At 36.9% G+C, this 18,054-nt stretch overlaps 1 protein-coding gene across 3 annotated transcripts in view; it reads left to right on the forward strand.

Moving 5' to 3' along the window:
• The window catches only part of DIAPH3 (diaphanous related formin 3), a 242,630-nt gene that overhangs the window by 88,467 nt on the left and 136,109 nt on the right, over positions 1-18,054 (forward strand). For 2 of the 3 annotated variants that reach the window (XM_049815693.1, XM_049815695.1), the window contains 3 exons: positions 14,067-14,099; positions 16,868-16,963; positions 17,919-18,013. In XM_049815693.1, coding sequence (XP_049671650.1) covers positions 14,067-14,099; positions 16,868-16,963; positions 17,919-18,013 — 224 coding nt within the window. The remainder of the gene's footprint in view (positions 1-14,066; positions 14,100-16,867; positions 16,964-17,918; positions 18,014-18,054) is intronic. The other variant, XM_049815694.1, reaches the window with a different exon arrangement.

Genomic DNA, 18,054 nt, shown 5'->3' on the forward strand with positions numbered 1-18,054 from the left:
GTTTCTAATGGACCTTCATGTGCAATTTTTTTCTGTATCTGAAGCCAGACTTGCTATTGAAAATCTGCCTTCCTTTTTATAGCTCTTCTTTCATCACTAGTTTTTTTTATTTTTTTATCATAGTAAAAAAAAATAATCTAGTAATTTCTGCAGATATCTGTCACTTAACAAGAATAAAAAGAAAACACATTATTATCATGAAGGCACCCTTCTAACTATGAATAATTTTTAAGAAATAATGTTTCTCTAGGTATGGAGATTTTTCTGTTGCTGAAATGGAGCACTTCCATTTCAACAGCTTCCTCAGAAACTATAGATAAATGTAGAGAAAGTTATCCTCTGACTTTCAAAACGTCATGTTTTGGGGCAGGAAAGGCAAGAAATAATGCAGCACTGAAGTGATTCTTCTAGAAGAGATAAGGAACATTATCAGCGCACAACAGTTTGTTAACAGAGATAGACATCTAAGAGATTTGTTAACATTTTTTGTAAGTAATCTTGTTAGGTTTGGGTTTTTTTGTGGGTTTTTTGTTTGTTTGGTTGGTTTTTGTTGTTTGTTTTGTGTTTGTTTTTTTTAATATACTATCAGTACATTAAAATAACTGTAATCTGGACTAGGTGGATATAGTATTTTGTCGCAGGAAGGCAGATATATGTTGGATTTTCCACTGATATTTCCTTTTTTCCATTATGGCAAATTATATTTGGAATTCTGGGTGAGACTGGAAGACTGGGGGATAGCTTGCTTTTTTTACCCCAGAGAAAGAGCATTATTAAGAAAACCAAGAGCTCTGTCTTCCTTTAGCTTGTTATGGAATGCAACTATACAACTATATATACAGATGCTTTCCTTTGTGGTTTGTTTTAGCATTGTGTACTTGATCTGAATTATTTTGTTATATTCCAAATTTTGACACTGATTTTCTTTGAAAGGGGTACAATAAAGTCACTATCAGAGAGTTTTGTAAAGGTGGTTTGTAATTTGGGAGTTGTATAAATTATTCTTGTTATTTTATTAGCATTTAAATTAGATAATAATGAATGGCAAGCTAAGCTTCAGTTTCTATCACATGATAATTTCCTAAATGTTACATCTTCTCCTGAGCTGTGAGCTCACACATTTCAATATCTGTCATGTGATCTGGAGAAATCCCTATCTTAGAAAATGCAATGCAATTGGGTCATTAAAGCCTAAAATATGTTAGGATATCTTTAGTTGCTAATGAAATGTCTTCTTTTCAAAGCTGCTGAACAGGACAGATGACTTTTTAAACTAATTGTAATTCACTGAGGCATCTTATAATCTATAAGAAAGTTCACCTCTGCACTTTTCCTGTCCAGCTGTTGTCTTGAACAATTATCAGCAAGTTATTGTTCTGGTATGAGCCATGTCATGCTTGAAAGTGAGGTGAAAAAAATTAATGAGGGTGCATGAATGCTGGTTGATGAAGGTTAAGTAGATACAGTTACGCTTTCCTCATTCTTTTCTATGACTGTTGAGATTGAGGCAATGTACTTTAATGAGACCACACAAACAAATGTGCTGATTGACAGCTCTTGATTTAGCAATGAGACATGTTGGCTGAAGCCATATTTACTTTCAGCCTAATGCTTGGGTTGCTTGCCCACATAAGGATCTTGAATTTAACTTATACTATGGAGCATTATTTTTTTGTTTGTTTTGTGTTTTTTTTTCTTTAATTATATAAATCCATTTAATTGCTTTTATTAGGAACAGGGTATATAATTTTTAGTGATGATTGCAAGGGAATAATGCATCATTCAGTGTTTATAGCAAGGGAATACTAGGGGGTTTTATATATATTTTTTTTCTCAGGAAAAAAAGTCTTAGTACTTTTTCTATAAGTTAATTTCAAAAATCACAGGGGACTTTGTGTTGTAGATTCCTTAGTCCAATATCAGTGATATGCAGAAATACTGAACAGTTTTTCTACAAAATTGTAATCAAAGATATAAAGGTAGATTTAAAAAAAAAAAAAAAAAAAAAAAAGAAAGAAAAAGGCTGTGTTTCAGATTCAGCATATGAAAAGTAAATTATGCCAGACAGTTGATAAAATTTGAGAAGATGATAACTTTCTAAGCAAAATAAATGTGATACCTTTAACCTCTGGACCGCAGTAGGGTTGCCACTGTGCCAATATTAATGAAAAGAGAGATAAGGTGCAGCTTGGTAAAACAGGTAAGTTCAAGAGGAGGTGTGGAATATTGAAAAGGGATGCATTGGACTAGAAGGCTATTAGTGGAGTTTCTGAAGGATCAGTTTTGGGAATAATTATTTATTAAATAGTCTCAATGATCTGCATGTTTAGTAGAAACAATTAAATTTGGGAACAAAGCCAAGTACTTAATTATGATTGGCAAATTTTGCTGTTTGCTGTTAAGTCCATCAATTCTGGAAGAACTTGTTAAGTGCATTTCAAGCTATCTCAAGATATTTATACTACATATATGATCTACAGAGTAAGAACCATAGGACTTTTTTGTACAAAATTTAATCTGTAACTTCGCCTGTCTGTATTTAAACAGAACTTCTGTCACATAACAAAGACATTTCAATATGATCAATTCCTTGTTCACATTGCTAAATGCTATAGTATTTGCCTAACTGGTATTTAACAGCATGCTACTTAGTCCACAGTGTCTGTGTCTGATGCTGGGAGCAAGTGGGGGGGTTGGGGCAGGAATACAGAGAGCCAGATAGGAAGAGCAACTAGTAACTGTTACGTTAAAGTTTTGTAGCAGTCATTAAAATGTCCATCTGCTAATACTTTACTATGGAGACATATAGTAGCTGATGGACTACTTACAAAGTGGCCGAGTACTGGTGGTGGTTGAGAACGGAAAGTGTGAGTTCAAGTGTACCTGTGTCATCACAAGAAACCAAAAAAACTGGTAATAAATCATCTGAGAAAGAAGCTGTCTGAAATAAACTAACGCTTCACCAGTCCATTCAAACACATTTGATATTGTATAGAGCATAGCATAGAACTTGCATTTCCTCGTCGTCAGGGTATTGGAGCCTAAACTAAGAGGTGCATATGCCCGAAATTTAACAGGGTGGACAGAAACTGCAGGTTAGTGCTAGAATCTGTGATTTTCACTCGGGTTGATGTACATGTATATGTATGTATCAGTTGTTTAAAAAAAAAAAGAGAAAGGAAAAAAAAAAAAAAAAAAGGTAAGGGAAGACGAGCGGAACAAATCCTGGATTTCACGGAAGTGTTTCCAGTAGGGAAGCATTGTTGTTAATATGTTTACAAGTCACGCTTTGTAATGTGACTTTCAGTTCTACTGTCCCAGACTCAAGACAGATTAAATCACAGATGCATAGAAGCTGCTGGTATCATCAGGTAAAGAGATTAAATGGATTTGAAATCTTTAATTAAGAAAAAGCAAAGTTCCTGTTGTAGCGCTGTTTTCTTATTCTTTTAGAAGAGCATTAGGAAAGGAAGAGAACTGTTTAAACCAAGAGAAATAGGTATAAACTAGTCATGAATAAATATAAACTACAGATTGGTTCCAATCAACTAGATCAGAGAGGTTCAGGCACACTTACCTTGTGAATGCATCTTTAAGAGAAAGAGCTCAGTGCTTTGAAGGTAGACCTAACAAAAATATGAAAAATGTATATGTTGTGCTTTCATATAGCAGTGACCTGGTCTTTGGACCATGAGAGTTCCTATTTTACATTTATAAGATGACACTATAGTTAGTATGACTGTTGCAAAAATTTACAAGTAAGAGGTAGACTTGCTTTCCTTCATCTTCTCTCCCCTGTCCCCATACACCACATAAGGTAAAAGTTTGAGCAGCAGGTGCAGCAGCAGTGTGGGAGGAAGAGGCCGGGCTGTGGACTGCAGGATGGGAAATCCCCAGTGATTCAGCTGTTTCTTGGTTTGCCTCCCAGGTTTCCCAGCTTCCCGGGGCTGTAACAGTGAGTAAGCAGCCTTGCCCTGAAGGTTCAAACCCAAGCATTTGACCTGCAAGTCCACTCCTACTTTCAGGTTGCCATTCAGCAAAATGCCATCATCTTGGAGATCTGGAGATACTGCGCTGCCTGGTTATGTACTGGTGTCTGATGGCTTAGGTTGGTAGAAGTGACCCATCCAGATCTCCAGGCATGCTTCAGGGTGTTTAAGGTGCTTTGAGGTACTTCAGGGACTGGTGTGAGAAAGTGCTGTTTATTATCTCTGACGTCCTTGGTCTCCCGCTGCCTGTGTAACTTGGGAGTCCGCTGCTGACCGTGGCTTCCTCATTCAGTTTCATTCAAGATACGGCAGCTCCTCCCTAGTAATGCCAGTTTGCTGTTCTCTCCTCTCTGCCCTTTCAGTTTGGAGTCCCATGTACTGCTGTTTCTTCCCACAAATTAATGATCAGTCCTTTGTCAGGTTAGTACTGCCCCTGCAGTTTCGGTATGTGAGGCACTGACAGCGCTATGAGGCGACAGTGGTAGCTTAGTAAGTTTTTTGTCCCTCTTATGTCAGATCATTAATTCCTGCCCTTGCACTCCCCCATCTCTTTGGCTGCCGTGTCCTTTTTTTATTTTTTATTGGGGGGTGGGGGGGTGGGGGGGTGGGTGGGAGGGTGGTGCAGTTACTTGATGAATTAGATTGAAAGCCTGATCCACTGTTTCCCTGCTGGAAAGATCTTCAATTGTTTTAAGTTGAGATCAGAGGTTAATAAAAGAATTAAAAATAACATCAGAACACATAGAGCACCCTTTGAAAATCTATGTTCAGCGAAAGTACTTACAAAAGCATACTGTATAGTGCGACACGTGTTCTGCAATGAAATGACTTTTACATAATAACTAGTATAAATTGTCTTTTTTGTGAGTACCTTGAGATATTGTTCATCTGGAGAGGTATGTAGTAAAACACTGATTTTGAGAGCTGAGTGCTGGTAAGACTATACAACACTGCATGAATTTACAAAGTGAAATTAAAACCATAGTTTAAAGGAAGGAGATGAGATTTTAATGGAATAATTTTTCTGTCAGAAGTATGTCTTTAACTTAGCTGTACGTATAGATGGTACTTGTTAACTTTAAATCTTACGATAACAAAGATCAAATCAATTATGAAAAAAGTTTATCTTATTAAGGTGTTACAGTGTACTGTTCTGAGAGAAACAACCCTTAAGTAAAAACAAATGTTTAGTTGCAAATGTGTAACTTTTGCTTATAATTTAATGTGGCAGCCAATTTTGTGAATTTGTTTTGTGCCCTATTTCAGTGACAGGTGAATCTGGTGCTGCTAGATGGGAGGGTCCAATTCTCGTTCTTGTTTGACACGAGTGTTTATGTGGCTGGGCAGTGAACTGGGACAAGGAACTGACACAACTGAAAACTAACTTCTGGCATTCACCGTACAGATAAAAGTGCTCTGGTCAGTATAAAGTGACAGGAAAAAGGGTGGAACGGCCTCTTTCAGATGCAGTGCCAGCTTCTGCTCAGCCGGGATCACAGGATGGTGCTCTGGGAGCAACTGAGCAGATGCGTCAGTTCACTGATGCTGAAGGGAAGAGGCCTGCCTGGTGTCTTCTGCCCCGCTCCTGGTTACATCGTCTGCCTCACTCTGGTGCTCGTTAGACTGCTCCACAAGCTGATCGGACTTGCTACTTCGGTAGAAAACTGCCCACTGTTTTGTTTTTTGGCTTGATGATTTTTCTGCCATTTTAGTGAGTTGAAGACTTTTTTTTAAGCAGCCCAATTATTATGCTGCCTTTTTCAGAAATGGTAGGAATATGCAGCCAAGAGAAAAGCTTGAGTGTGTGAGGGGAGGAATAGACTCCCATCTATTACCAGCAGTGCTCTGCTATGTCTACATACCGTGTTTTATGGAATAATACAATCATAGGACAGTTTGGGTTGGAAGGGACCTTTAAAGGTCATCTCGTTCAACCCCTCTGCAGTGAGCAGGGACGTCTTCAACTCGATCAGGTCGCTCAGAGCCCCATCCAACCTGACCTTGAATGTTTCCAGGGATGGGGCATCCACCACCTCTCTGGGCGACCTGTGCTAGTGTTTCACCACCTTCACGGTGAAGAATATCTTCCTTACGTCTAATCTAAATCTGTTTAACTGGTAAGCATGCAGTATATGCAATAATAGACATATATCAGACAAGCTCTAGCTGAACCTCTGAGGGCAGTTAGGTAATTTGAAAGTAATGGAATCAATGGTTATTGCATGTTTTCATTATTTATATCTGAAGCTGGACTATTTTTATTTTTTTTCAATTTTGAAAAGTATTCTGACTTGTCTTTCCTTTGTACTTCACAGTATATGTGTGAAGCACAATTACAACTTTTCTTGCTAATTAAATCAGTTTAGTGAATAATTAAGATTTTTTGCAGTGATGATTTTGCAGGCTAGTATAGTGGTTTTTTTGTTGTTATTTTTTGTTTTGTTTTGTTTTTAAGAATTGCAAATTTAAGGAGGGAGTTGGCAAACTTTAAACAGGAAATGTAGGACAATTCAACTAACTCTTTAGTTGCCATACTCTGTGTTCTATAAAGTTGAGGTTTGGGGTTTTTCTTTGTCGTCCCCCCCCTGCCCCGCTTATGTTTTGTGTGGCCCACGGATGAAAACTTGTAAAATTGTAGACTTTAGGCACTTGAATTCTTGTATTACTTGCAATTTTTATAGTGGAAAACTTGACACTGACTTTGAGGGTAATAAGCAAAAGAGGCTATGACAAGAGTTAATTGCTCTAACAAGACAGTTAAGCAGAATAGAGAAGGGGTTTGCAGCACTCAGGAGGAAGAACTTGAGCTTTGAATATATTGCACCGTATATCTTTTTCTGTATGGGGAATTGTTTTCTGGCCATAGGAATTGCCCTGGAAATTCTCTGTTTTCAAAATCCTGTTTGGAGAAAATGACCTCAAGGATCTTATTGATCAGGTAGTGATAAAGTAATGATGGCAGCAATAAAGTAAGAATTTGCAAGTAACTTAGGAAGTAAGTTTGTCCAATGAGTCTATAAGTGTGCTCTTGCTTTCTTTTCATGAAATTACTTGTTACAGCCTGTTTTCTATTGGAGTGTTAACAGAAATGGATGGTAATAAGGGTGTTTGAAAAACCTGCCCTACTTTTTATCAGATTCTGTGTTTTTAAGAATCTACAATGTATAACCTTATATTTCAGTCTGTAAGACACTGAAAGTTATTTTCTTTTGTGCAAGTCCTTAGGTCTCTGTAAAGGGAACTGTAGTCATCAAGTCAACCTTGGTTAGGTGTGTTTTTTGGAATTAAAAGTCTAACTTGAACAAAGGTGGTTACTGTGTGAGAAACTGAAGGCAAAAAAACCTTGAATTGCTTTATGTTCAGTACAGACTAACAGTCTTTGAAACTCAAGGGCTGGAAACATATGTATTAAATTGAAAGTAAAGATTATGATGAAACAATTTTGACAGCATAGCGAGTTAAGATATAAATGGGAAAAATATTTTTACTATTTCTTGTAAATAAAAAATTATAAATACTAACAGTTTGAAAAATTGCACAGTAAGAAGATCTAAAATTAGGTTTTACCTTGGACTTTGGTCTAGAAACAAGTCATTGTCCAACTTTTAGAAGCTATTTATTGAAGTTGAAAGTTTTTATATCAAGCAAAGTAATAAATTATTCATTAGAAGATTAAAAAAATGTTTAACTTATAGTCTTACTTGTAAACAAAAACAGAACATAGTTAAGGAAGTACAATTACTGCAGCATATTAATGTTATTTAATATATAGTACATAAAATCTATAAGCAGCAGAAGCTACATCTTGGTATGTTGGGGGTTTTTTACTCAGATTTTGCTTAAGAGTATATGCTCGTCTTTAAATTCCAGGGACTTCAGTATGTTTCAAATACTGTTCTAATTCTTACTGCTTTGCTGAGTTAGAGCTAAGCTGTTAAAATTTTCATACTAGTGTATTTTGAGCATGGATAAAGACTTTCTAAAAATGCAATTAAAAAGTATGATTTACTGCTTCTTATCTGTGTTCCAAGGAAAAAAAAAAGTTCAAGTAACACCCCTCTTTCCTACTTCCAGCTGCTGAAGCTTAGAATTATTTCTGTTTGTCCAATAGTGAAGTTGCCTCCAAACTGGTCTTTGAAGGGAGCACTGCGTTGGAGGATGAATCACAACTTGCATGGTCAGTAGAGGAAATTTTAGAATAGGTCAATAAAGTGGACAGTAACAGATTGCTAAGACCAGCTGGTATTCACCCCAGACTTCTAAGGGAACTGAAGGATGAAACAGCTGAGCTATGAACTGTGCTGTGTAAACTATTATTTGAGCCTATGCTAGCATCAGAGGAAAGGAAGCAAGGTGACAAATGTGATGACAGTTTTTAAAATGGTTTCTGGGCTTTGAGGATCTACGATTAGCAAAGTTGATACCCATGGTGGACATATTGTAGATAATCAATAATAAAGGGTAGAATTAGTTAACAATTTAATAAATTACTGATACATGGGTAAAATCTTCTCAGTCTCAGTAATGGTTGAACACGAATAGGATTTTGGGAACTGTTAGGAAAGAAGAACAAAATAATAATAAATGTATCACTACAAGTTCAAGCTCTGCCCACATCCTGCATACTTTGTGTGGTTTGGTTTCCTCTCGCTAATAGAAGGTACAGTAGATGTACAGCAAAACTGATCAAGATTATCAAATACAAGGAAGTCTTTCTTTGTACAATGCATAATTAAGAAAGGAAACTGTGCTGAAGGACATCATCAATGTTTAAAATTTACTAGCTGTAAAACAATTAACACAAATGCATGGAAGAACAATCTGTTGAGGATTATTAAATGAAAAGCTTTTGCTCTGGAGTTGGGCAACATCTGAAAGGCAAATATATGGTGATTTGCAAAGATGTGTATGCTTGATTTGTTCTTGTACTTTTCCTATGCATCTTACTGATCCCAGGAAGAGGTTGACTTTTGATCCAACAGGGCATAGTTGTTCTTATTTTAACTGGATCTAGCTCTAGCCTTGTCCTGCTTAATCTGACCCATGCTGGCTCCTTGGCCAATACTTTTGTGTGGTTCTCTATCTCCTTTCAGATATTGGACCCCAAAAATTGGAGCTGAAAAGTTGTCATTCCATTTCACAGGGTAATAAGTAACATTATGGTGCTTCTTGAATCAACTGTGCTCACCTGGGGTGCAACTGCACTCGGGTCCTGTTATTCTGCTTTTGATAGCTTCTGTCAAGTGACAGATCAGCCTCGTAAGGCCCAAGCAGCTAAGTCTTGATGGTAGGAATATATCTTAAAATGGGGAGGCCTGAAAACTGCAGTTTTATGTGTCTACAGGAGCCAGACTCTAAATAACTTTACTGCTGGGAACACCAGTGTGTTTTGCTTTTTCCTGTAAAGCAAACTCCATTGTAGCAGAAAGCTCATGTCAAACCCCCCTTTTTCCTTTCCCCTCCCAGGAAAATTAGTGAAGTTTTAAATCCTTCCAGGATTTGACTCAGTTTTGGTTAAAACTTTGAGTTCTAGTGTGGAGCCAAGCAGGTGTTCAGATTGTAACTAAGAAAAAGATTCTTCTGATTTACATATGCCATACTTCTGAGAGTATTTTAGATAGTTACTTCTTAAGAAATAGGATTTCAGAGTTGATTTTCTTTCTTCACAATTTTATTGGATGCCATTAACAAACATGAGAGCTTCATGTTTTTGGTTTATGAATGAACTAACATTATTTAGAAACTATTTAATCAGTATGATGACACTTAGGTTTTCAAAATAAAATGAAGATGGTATTTCTGCTTTAAAAAACTTGGTGATTTAGTTTAGCCACTTGGCTAATTTCCCAAAAGCAGTACTCTTTAACTGTAAGCTCCTCTGTTCATTGTTATAAAGGAGTAGAAGGGTGGAAGCACACACACAAGTCCATGTGGTTAATCACTTGCCGGTGTACTAGTTCCTGTTACGTGATTAGTTGGCCTGTGCCTGTTACCGTTATGTCTTCTTGCAAACAAGGACCTTATATGTCCATCTTAATTACCTGTTGGTTTTGTGGTTTTTTTTACCTTGGTCCACCTATTCATGCCATGATTGTACAGTATTTCAATGGGCAAGATGCATGTGCTGGGAACTGTAAAAATTCTAAGCTGAAGTACTTATTTTTGTGCATGTACTGTGATGTACATACAGAAAATTAAAGACTGCATTAAGTAATATAAAAGGTGCTATGTGCTAAAACCATCTGAAAAGATGTTCTAATTTTTTACAGAGCTATAAGAGAAAGTATCAGTATTTTACACTTATATTTATAATTACTCTCCAACTGTCATACATATTATATCTGCTTCAGTTGGTTTCTCATGCAGATTATATAATTATACAAGTTTAATAAGATAGATATTTTGTGGTAAATTAAAATATTTTAAAAAATAGGCTGATTCATAGAGAAACTTTGTGTGAAAGTGTCTATAAAGTCAGTCATTGGATGTATTTAATAGCTGATTATAGAGGCATATTCTTCTGAATTAGCTTGCAATAGCCTGTCAGAGATAAAATCCCTGATTACATTTGTACCTTTGCTGTTATCAGTGATGCCAGTTCTTATGTACCCTTGAGAAATTAGTTGTGATAAAATCCTCTATTCTGAATGAGTTATCGTGAAGCATGAGTTATCATGAGGTATGCATGACTTGTGCCAATTCAACAGCAGCACTGTCAATATAGGAACAACAGTGCACGTGTGCATGACTGAAGACATGTTGGAGGGAGGTAAGAAGTGACAATCTCTTACAAACTGCTCAGAAAACAAGTGGTAAAACTTAAGACATTTCACTGTTACAGCAACTACCGTTCCAAAGATAGGAGTTACTGATGAATAGAAATTGTCAAAAAGGACAGAGGCCTGAATAAACAGGAGCTCGGCACCTTTGTATTATATTTTCCACATAACTGTTGTAGTGAACGTGAAGAAGAATAGCAAGTACCCATACTTTCTAGGAGTTCGCAGTCCAGCTTGATGTAAAGTACTGGAAATGTTTTCAGTTTCAAAGCTGGCAGGTAAAACTGTGAAACATTATTTATATACCTACCATAGTTAGTAACTTCATACTGATTTTTCAAGTTTTATACATATGTAGATATAAAATAAGATGGAGCATGAAAGCTTTTTCATAGTATTTGAAACATAGTTTCTACCCCATAAAAGGGCTGAATTAGATTATTAGGAGTGCTGAACAGTCCCTGAGGCTAACATTTGTGTTGATACAACCTTAGGTTGCTCTGTTTGGAAAGAACATTTACTAGCTTCCTGGCCTCTCAGCATTCAGACATTCTTCCTACTGCTGTGGGCTGTGCCCCATATCCTCATTTTATCCTTGTTTTTACAAAATAAAGCAAATGGGTATCTTCAATGATATTGCAGAATGATTTGGATCTAGTTCATAGTTTTTTTGCTATTTTGAAGCAGATTGTCACAAATAACTGTGCTGGTGAACCCTGCAACTCGGTATGGAATCTGTAAATGGAGCTGATGGCACCTGTGTAGTAGTGTCACAGCCTGGGAAATGGGCTTGTTGGTGTCCTTTTTTTTGGAGACTAATCTTTGCTTCGTCTTATGTCATATTGTGGGACAGTAGTTGTGGAGCTGTTAAAATAATCCAAGACTTCAAAAGGCTATGGCCTGTTAGCCAAAAGGCTTGTATTCCATGTCAGGCCTTTGATTTTAACACTGGTGAGGCCACACCTGGAGTACTGTGTCCAGTTCTGGGCTCCTCAGTACAAGAGAGACATGGACATACTGGGGGAAGTCCAACAAAAGGTCATGAAGATGATGAAGGGTCTGGAGCATCTCTCCTACGAGGAAAGGCTGAGAGAGCTGGGACTGTTCAGACTGGAGAAGAGAAGGCGCAGGGGGATCTTAGCAATTGATATAAATACCTGAAGGTGCAAGGAGGGTGGAGCCAGGCTCTGTTCAGTGGTGCCCAGTGACAGGACCAGAGGCAATGGGCACAAACTGAAACACGGGAGGTTCCCTCTGAACACTGTGAGGGTGACTGAGCACTGACTCAGGTTGCCCAGGGAGGCTGTGGAGTCTCGCTCCTTAGAAATATTCACGGTCCTGGGCACCTGGCTCTAGGTGGCCCTGCTTGAGTAGGGATGTTGAACCAGATGACTTCCAGAGATCCCTTCCAACCTCAGTAGTTCTGTGATTTATAGCAAGTTATTCCACTTTCTTGCATTGAATAACTAAGAACTCCTGCAGCATTTGTTATTTAGCTACAACCTCATCTTCTATTAAAGATCCATTCCTTTGATTGCAGATAACTTTTTGGAGATAAAGAATGCAGGTCTTCCAGTTGAATATCCTACTATATGGGGCACAAGCTATCATTTACTTCTAAGAGTTAGACTTGTAAACAGATGAGGTTGGCATCTGCTTTCATAATGAGACTCGGTATAGGTACATCCTTTGAGCCTGTGACCCCAGGCTTGTTCTTTCATTTGTCAGTGAAGACAGACTGCAAGATGACTGTTGTCTTAGCTAAGAGGGTAGGAGAGGTGTAAGGTCTTGTATAATTCTCTGAAAACTGTGTTACTTGGTGACAAAATAACTCTGCTGAATGTTCTGTAGATTTCTGTGTAATGTAGTTTTCAGGTTTCATCTGAACTAGGAATTCAGACTTTTAAAAATAATATTCAGATCTGCATGTTCCTTTTGAAGCCTGTATTTCAAGGGTATTTTGTTTTTATTCAGTAGGATGATGTATTTTAGATTTTTTTTTTTCTTTAGCATACAGATGCACAGACATGATTTTTCTTACACAAAGATTGTGAGTAGCAGATTGTATCAAGACCTGTGGCAGAAACGGAAATGTGGATAGCAATTCATGAATGTAGATGATTTCAGTGGCACCTACCAAGTATGTAATTGTTTCAGAAATCTGCAGAGTAGCTACATAGGATTCAATCCACTTTTTTATGAAATGCTATTCTGTAGGCTTCCAACTGTGATGTTATATTTGTAAAACAGTCCTGTTGCCACTCCCTTCAGGACTCTAATTTCAGTCAGGTCATTGCCACAGATGGAGGTAGTTGACTACAGTTGCACGTGTATATGGATGCATGTTTGAAGGAGACAGCAAAAGCAATCTTTCCAATAGCTGAAACTTCTTTGAGGTAATTGTCTGTACACTGGCAACCACATCTGTTAATTTTGGAGTCACGTTAATAAGGATGTAGGACTGTGGAGATAAGAGGAACTGTGAAGGTTGGGAGATGAATTCTGTGTGTTTCAAAGTGCTCTAGGACTTTGTTTCCCAGTCTGAGAGGGCAGAGCAGGTGCAGCATTAGATGAGGTACTACTGACTAGAAATTATCCAGTTCAGATGCTGGGGCCATGTGTATGCCCCCCAGTGTGATAGATGTAGCATATAGACAGAACTTGAAAGGTTGGGTGGTTCTTGATATGTAGCACTCCTTTTTAGTTGCCTAATACTTGAAATAAGACATGTGATTTTGAAAAAGGTAATGGTTTAACATGATGGTCCAACTTCTGGAGCCGTGAGAGCTGTCTGTGCATTTTGAGATCCCCTGGTTTGATTCTTCTCTCGTTAGCACAACATCTTATATTTATTTCCCTCAAGAGTCACCTCCTTTCTGCAGCGGCTGCCCACTCTCACTGGGCTGCTTTCTTTTTCCAGTGTAAGCAAATATTTCCCATTTTCTATCTTCTGTCTACTTTCCTCCCTGCTCCAGTGCCCTCCCCAAATAAAAAGCTAATTGCTTGTTTTCTTTGATTTACTGTTAGTCTAGATATTTACTTTATCTGTTCAAATCTGTTACATCCCCCCCTCCCCCCCCGTGGACTTTTTCCCCCTTTTTTTTTGTTGGAAATAGATAATAGTTCTGTTTCTTGTTTGTTTGTTTGTTTTTCTCCCTTATAACTTAATAAGCAAATGAGGTAAAAATTTCTAGCGGCAGTAGGAGGTATCAGAGTTTTCACTGGAAAGTGCAACATTTCCAATAGGGAAGACAAGTAATACATATACTCTGCTTCTTACTGCTGCCAACTACGTAAGGATGTGACCTGAATTCTCCTGAAGAAGTATCATGTAAGTCTGTAGTAGTTTAGTTTGTTGCATAATTGTATAACTCTGCATACAACTCCTGCATGAGTTCCTCAAGTAAATATGTTCTATGCTTATACATTTTTCCTTAAGGTTGTGATGCCCTAAGTATTGCTTTAACATTGTGCGTAACCCCCTCCTGGGTGAAAATTCCAGAGGGAATAAGCCAATTCATTTGCAGCCTTGTTTCTTGATTTGAAAGTTGGGAATTAAAATAACTGTTGATATTGTTTTGTATGCTTGTGTATCTGTGTATTATCTCTTATAAGACTTGCAATGCATAAATGTTGCTTTTTAGTGCTGGAAAACACAAAAAAATATTTGTATTTTTTCCTATTGGAGCCCCTATTACTATGCAGTTCAAGGCTGTCAGAACAAGTTTAAGTAAATTAATAAATTCAGATAATTTCACTTTTTTATTGCGACTACTAAGGAAATTATTTTGTTTCCTGTAAAATGATGATTTGCAACGTTCCAAGGTAGCCAAAAGGCAGTACTGTATTTTCATTATGATTCAGATGAGTAAGGCGTGAAGGTGTCATGGAACCTGTGCTACAGAGATGTCCGGGTCTTCTAGTAGAATCTGCAATTCTAGCATTGATAAGACAGGCAACTCAAAATGATGCTTTTAATAATGACTGTTTTCAGCATGTAACTGATAAGAAATTTGAGAGGTCTGTTAAGGTGTGTAACTGCAGGGGAAAACAGTTCCATGATCCTGAGTTCCGTAGCTTCTGACATGCCCTTCTGGGTTCAGTAAGGGCTCTTCATAAAGCATAACTAGAAAAAAGTGAAGCTTTAGTGGTAACCTCCTTTTTATCCAGTGGCTCAGATGTCATTCTGTTCCTTTTGAATATGGTGTATTGAGTTCTCACATTGGTGGTCAAAACCTACTTCTTTTGCTTTCACATGCATAGTAAGTAGAGTGTGTCCTTTTTCCTGGGACAGGAAAATACTAACCTTTCTGTTAAATCTGTGCTAAAAGAAATTCAAAGCCAACTGATTGTTGTGGGTAGGGTGGGGGGAAAGACAAAAGAGGAGGATTGTGGCTTTGTAACCCATTTGCCAGGACCCTGGATACCAGTCCTCCTTCCAAGGAGTTATGGGTCTTTATGTCTTAGCTCAGTAATTTCATTTTTCAGAATACCAGGTTCTTTTCTGCACTGTGGCATGTCCTCAGGAGGAACATCATGCTGCCTAGGAGGTGTAGAGTAATAAAAGTGATTTAGGAGATGATTCAAATTTGTGTCTCCGCCAGATCGGAAGGGACTAGAATCTAGTTCCTTCAATCCTTATGTGAGGTCTTTAAGTTCCTACCTCCTTGGTAGTATCCTAGATAGCAAAGCTCAAGTACCTCAAGAGGTCATTTAGTCTGTGTCCCAATCCTGGGCAAAATTTATTTTGCTTAGAAAAACATTTTTTTAAGAATGATATAGCTCTCAAAGTTCTCTCTTAAAATTTACAGAAGTCATTTAAATTTAGGGAAAGTCTCTTGATAATTCATGTTATATCTAGTTTTGTCAAGAATCATCAGCGAGCTAGAAATGTTAATCCTATGTCTTCTTGACAAGACTTCTGGTCTACATCCATCTCCATCTGACGTCAGTATCATATACTTTTATTACAACATGTTTTCAACTGTTTTAAGCATGTATAACTTAATTTGGAGCAATCATGCTGTAAAAGCTTGGAAACTAGTTTCATTTGTGAAATAGTATAGAGAATTAGTCTAGTATAGTATAGAGAATTAGATAAACAGTAGTAATACATTGGGTGAATAACATTTGACAGTGAAGATTTGTGCTGGGGGGAAAAAAAGGAAGGAAAAAAAAAAAGAAAGGAAGAAAATAAAAAAGGACAACCAGATTGGATTTACGAAAAGATTTGTGTGGTTTTGGCCTTTTTGTTTGTTTGCATAATAATTGGAATGGTTCCTACTAATACATTATCAACACTATGCTGTTACTTTAAATGAAATTCTTATGACAGTGTGTGAATGATGAGAAATAAATTCAGCTTACATAATGCATTTGGGAGATCCTATTTGTATGAATTATTTTCTGAAAAGAAAGAATAAGCTAAAATTTCCAGCAATGTTAATGTATGTTTATACAATCACTTTGTCTTTGTGGTGTTTTATAATAAGGTGATTACATCAAATATTTAAAATTACATCTTTTTGGAGGAGCTAAGGAAAACAGGTATATACTCACTTATATTCTAAGGTAATGTTAATTTTGTAATTAGCCAGTGATCTTTGATAATTTTGGCGTGTATATTTAGACAAATGTGGGCACAAAAATACTTAAATTTTGGATTGGTTCTTTATTGCTCAATGTTAAGACATAGTATCATATCTTCTTTAAGATTTGTTTGTGTTAGAAATCCAATTCAGAATGCTAACCTGGCCAGGCTGACTAAAGTATGTTGCATGGTATTTTAAATATGACTTTCATGACCTCAGGCCATTCAGACAATTAACATTAGCATCTATATTCAGTTTCTATATATTAAAAAAAAAAAATCATCTTGTTATAGAAGGCTAACATGCTGACAAATTTGACTGAAGAGTAAAGATTTTGAGAATACACACAATCAATACAAAACCTCTGTGATTTTTTGTCTGTATGTTCTATATGGTCTTTTCTTTGTGAATTGACTACCCTTGATAGCAAATATGTTTTCTGAATTCATTAACGTTTTCTCTAAACATTAAGAGTTAACAGTGAGTATATTTGTGTTTACTTTGACAGTAAAAAAAGAGGAGGAGGATTTTGAAGAAAAGAAAACCATTAAGAAACGAATCAAAGAATTAAAAGTTTTGGACCCAAAGATTGCGCAGAATCTGTGTAAGTAGGTTCTGTTTTTATGACGAAGTAATGTTGTATAAATGTTCCATAAAAATGTCTTTCTCTCTTGTCTGACTGCTTGGTAACCACTTTTTGTTTAAAGCGTGTGAGAATATGTGCATATTGGTGTTAAGCCCAAGCATGTGAGTCGATACAACTGAAATGTTTAAAGAGACACAGAAAACAGTTAAAGGTTATCCTTTAAGACTAAGATTATTCTCTTCTGTATATATTGAAGTACAAGCACACAGCTATATATCTAATTATCTTTCTATATTTGTAACATATTCATCAAGGAATACTGCCTGCCTCTCTATGCCCGCCACTCCCCTCCCAACAAAAAAGACAGTAAAGTCTACAGGCTGTCTGGCTATCTCTTATGTACTTTGTAGAGAGAAGGCAATACTCAGCATTATGCAGTAATATGCAAATAAAGATGATAAAGTTTTGGCGGAGAGGAATGCTATAAAGAATAGATTCCTAAATGCCGGCAGAGATAAAATAGGAAATCATTCGATTACAGTGAATGAATAAACAGTGCTTATGAGACCTTTTTTTTTTTTTTTTTTTAAACTGTTTATATGGTTTTGGTTTCTCATGGTGCTTTTTAAAGAGAAAGCTCTGACAAGACCGTTGAAGAAAAAAGTGTAATCATCACTCCAGAACAAAGTATTAGAACAGTAATGATTATCCTACAGTGTAGACTCGTCACTGGCTACTTATGGAGGTCTTCTTTGATTCTGGATGTTGTGCATAACAAATGGATGCAGAAGGCTGGGATTGTGGGAGAACAGTAATTAAAAATGCATTTAAAATTGTTATCTGTTATCTGTATTACTTTGCACAGTCTTTGTTAACCGGTAGATGCTATAGCCTGTTTAATTGGCGTTTTGTAAGTAGAAAAAAGATTGTTGTTGTCTTGCTTTCTTCATTGTGTGTTGAATCTTTGTTTTAGCAATTTTCCTTGGCTCTTTCCGAGTGCCTTATGAGGAAATCAAAATGATGATACTGGAAGTAGATGAAACACATCTGTCAGAGTCCATGATTCAGGTAAGGAAAATGACACTTTGAATCCCAGTATTTCAGGGTAA

This window comes from Accipiter gentilis, chromosome 13 (genome assembly GCF_929443795.1).
Source record: "Accipiter gentilis chromosome 13, bAccGen1.1, whole genome shotgun sequence".
NCBI classification, from domain to species: Eukaryota; Metazoa; Chordata; class Aves; order Accipitriformes; family Accipitridae; genus Astur; species Astur gentilis.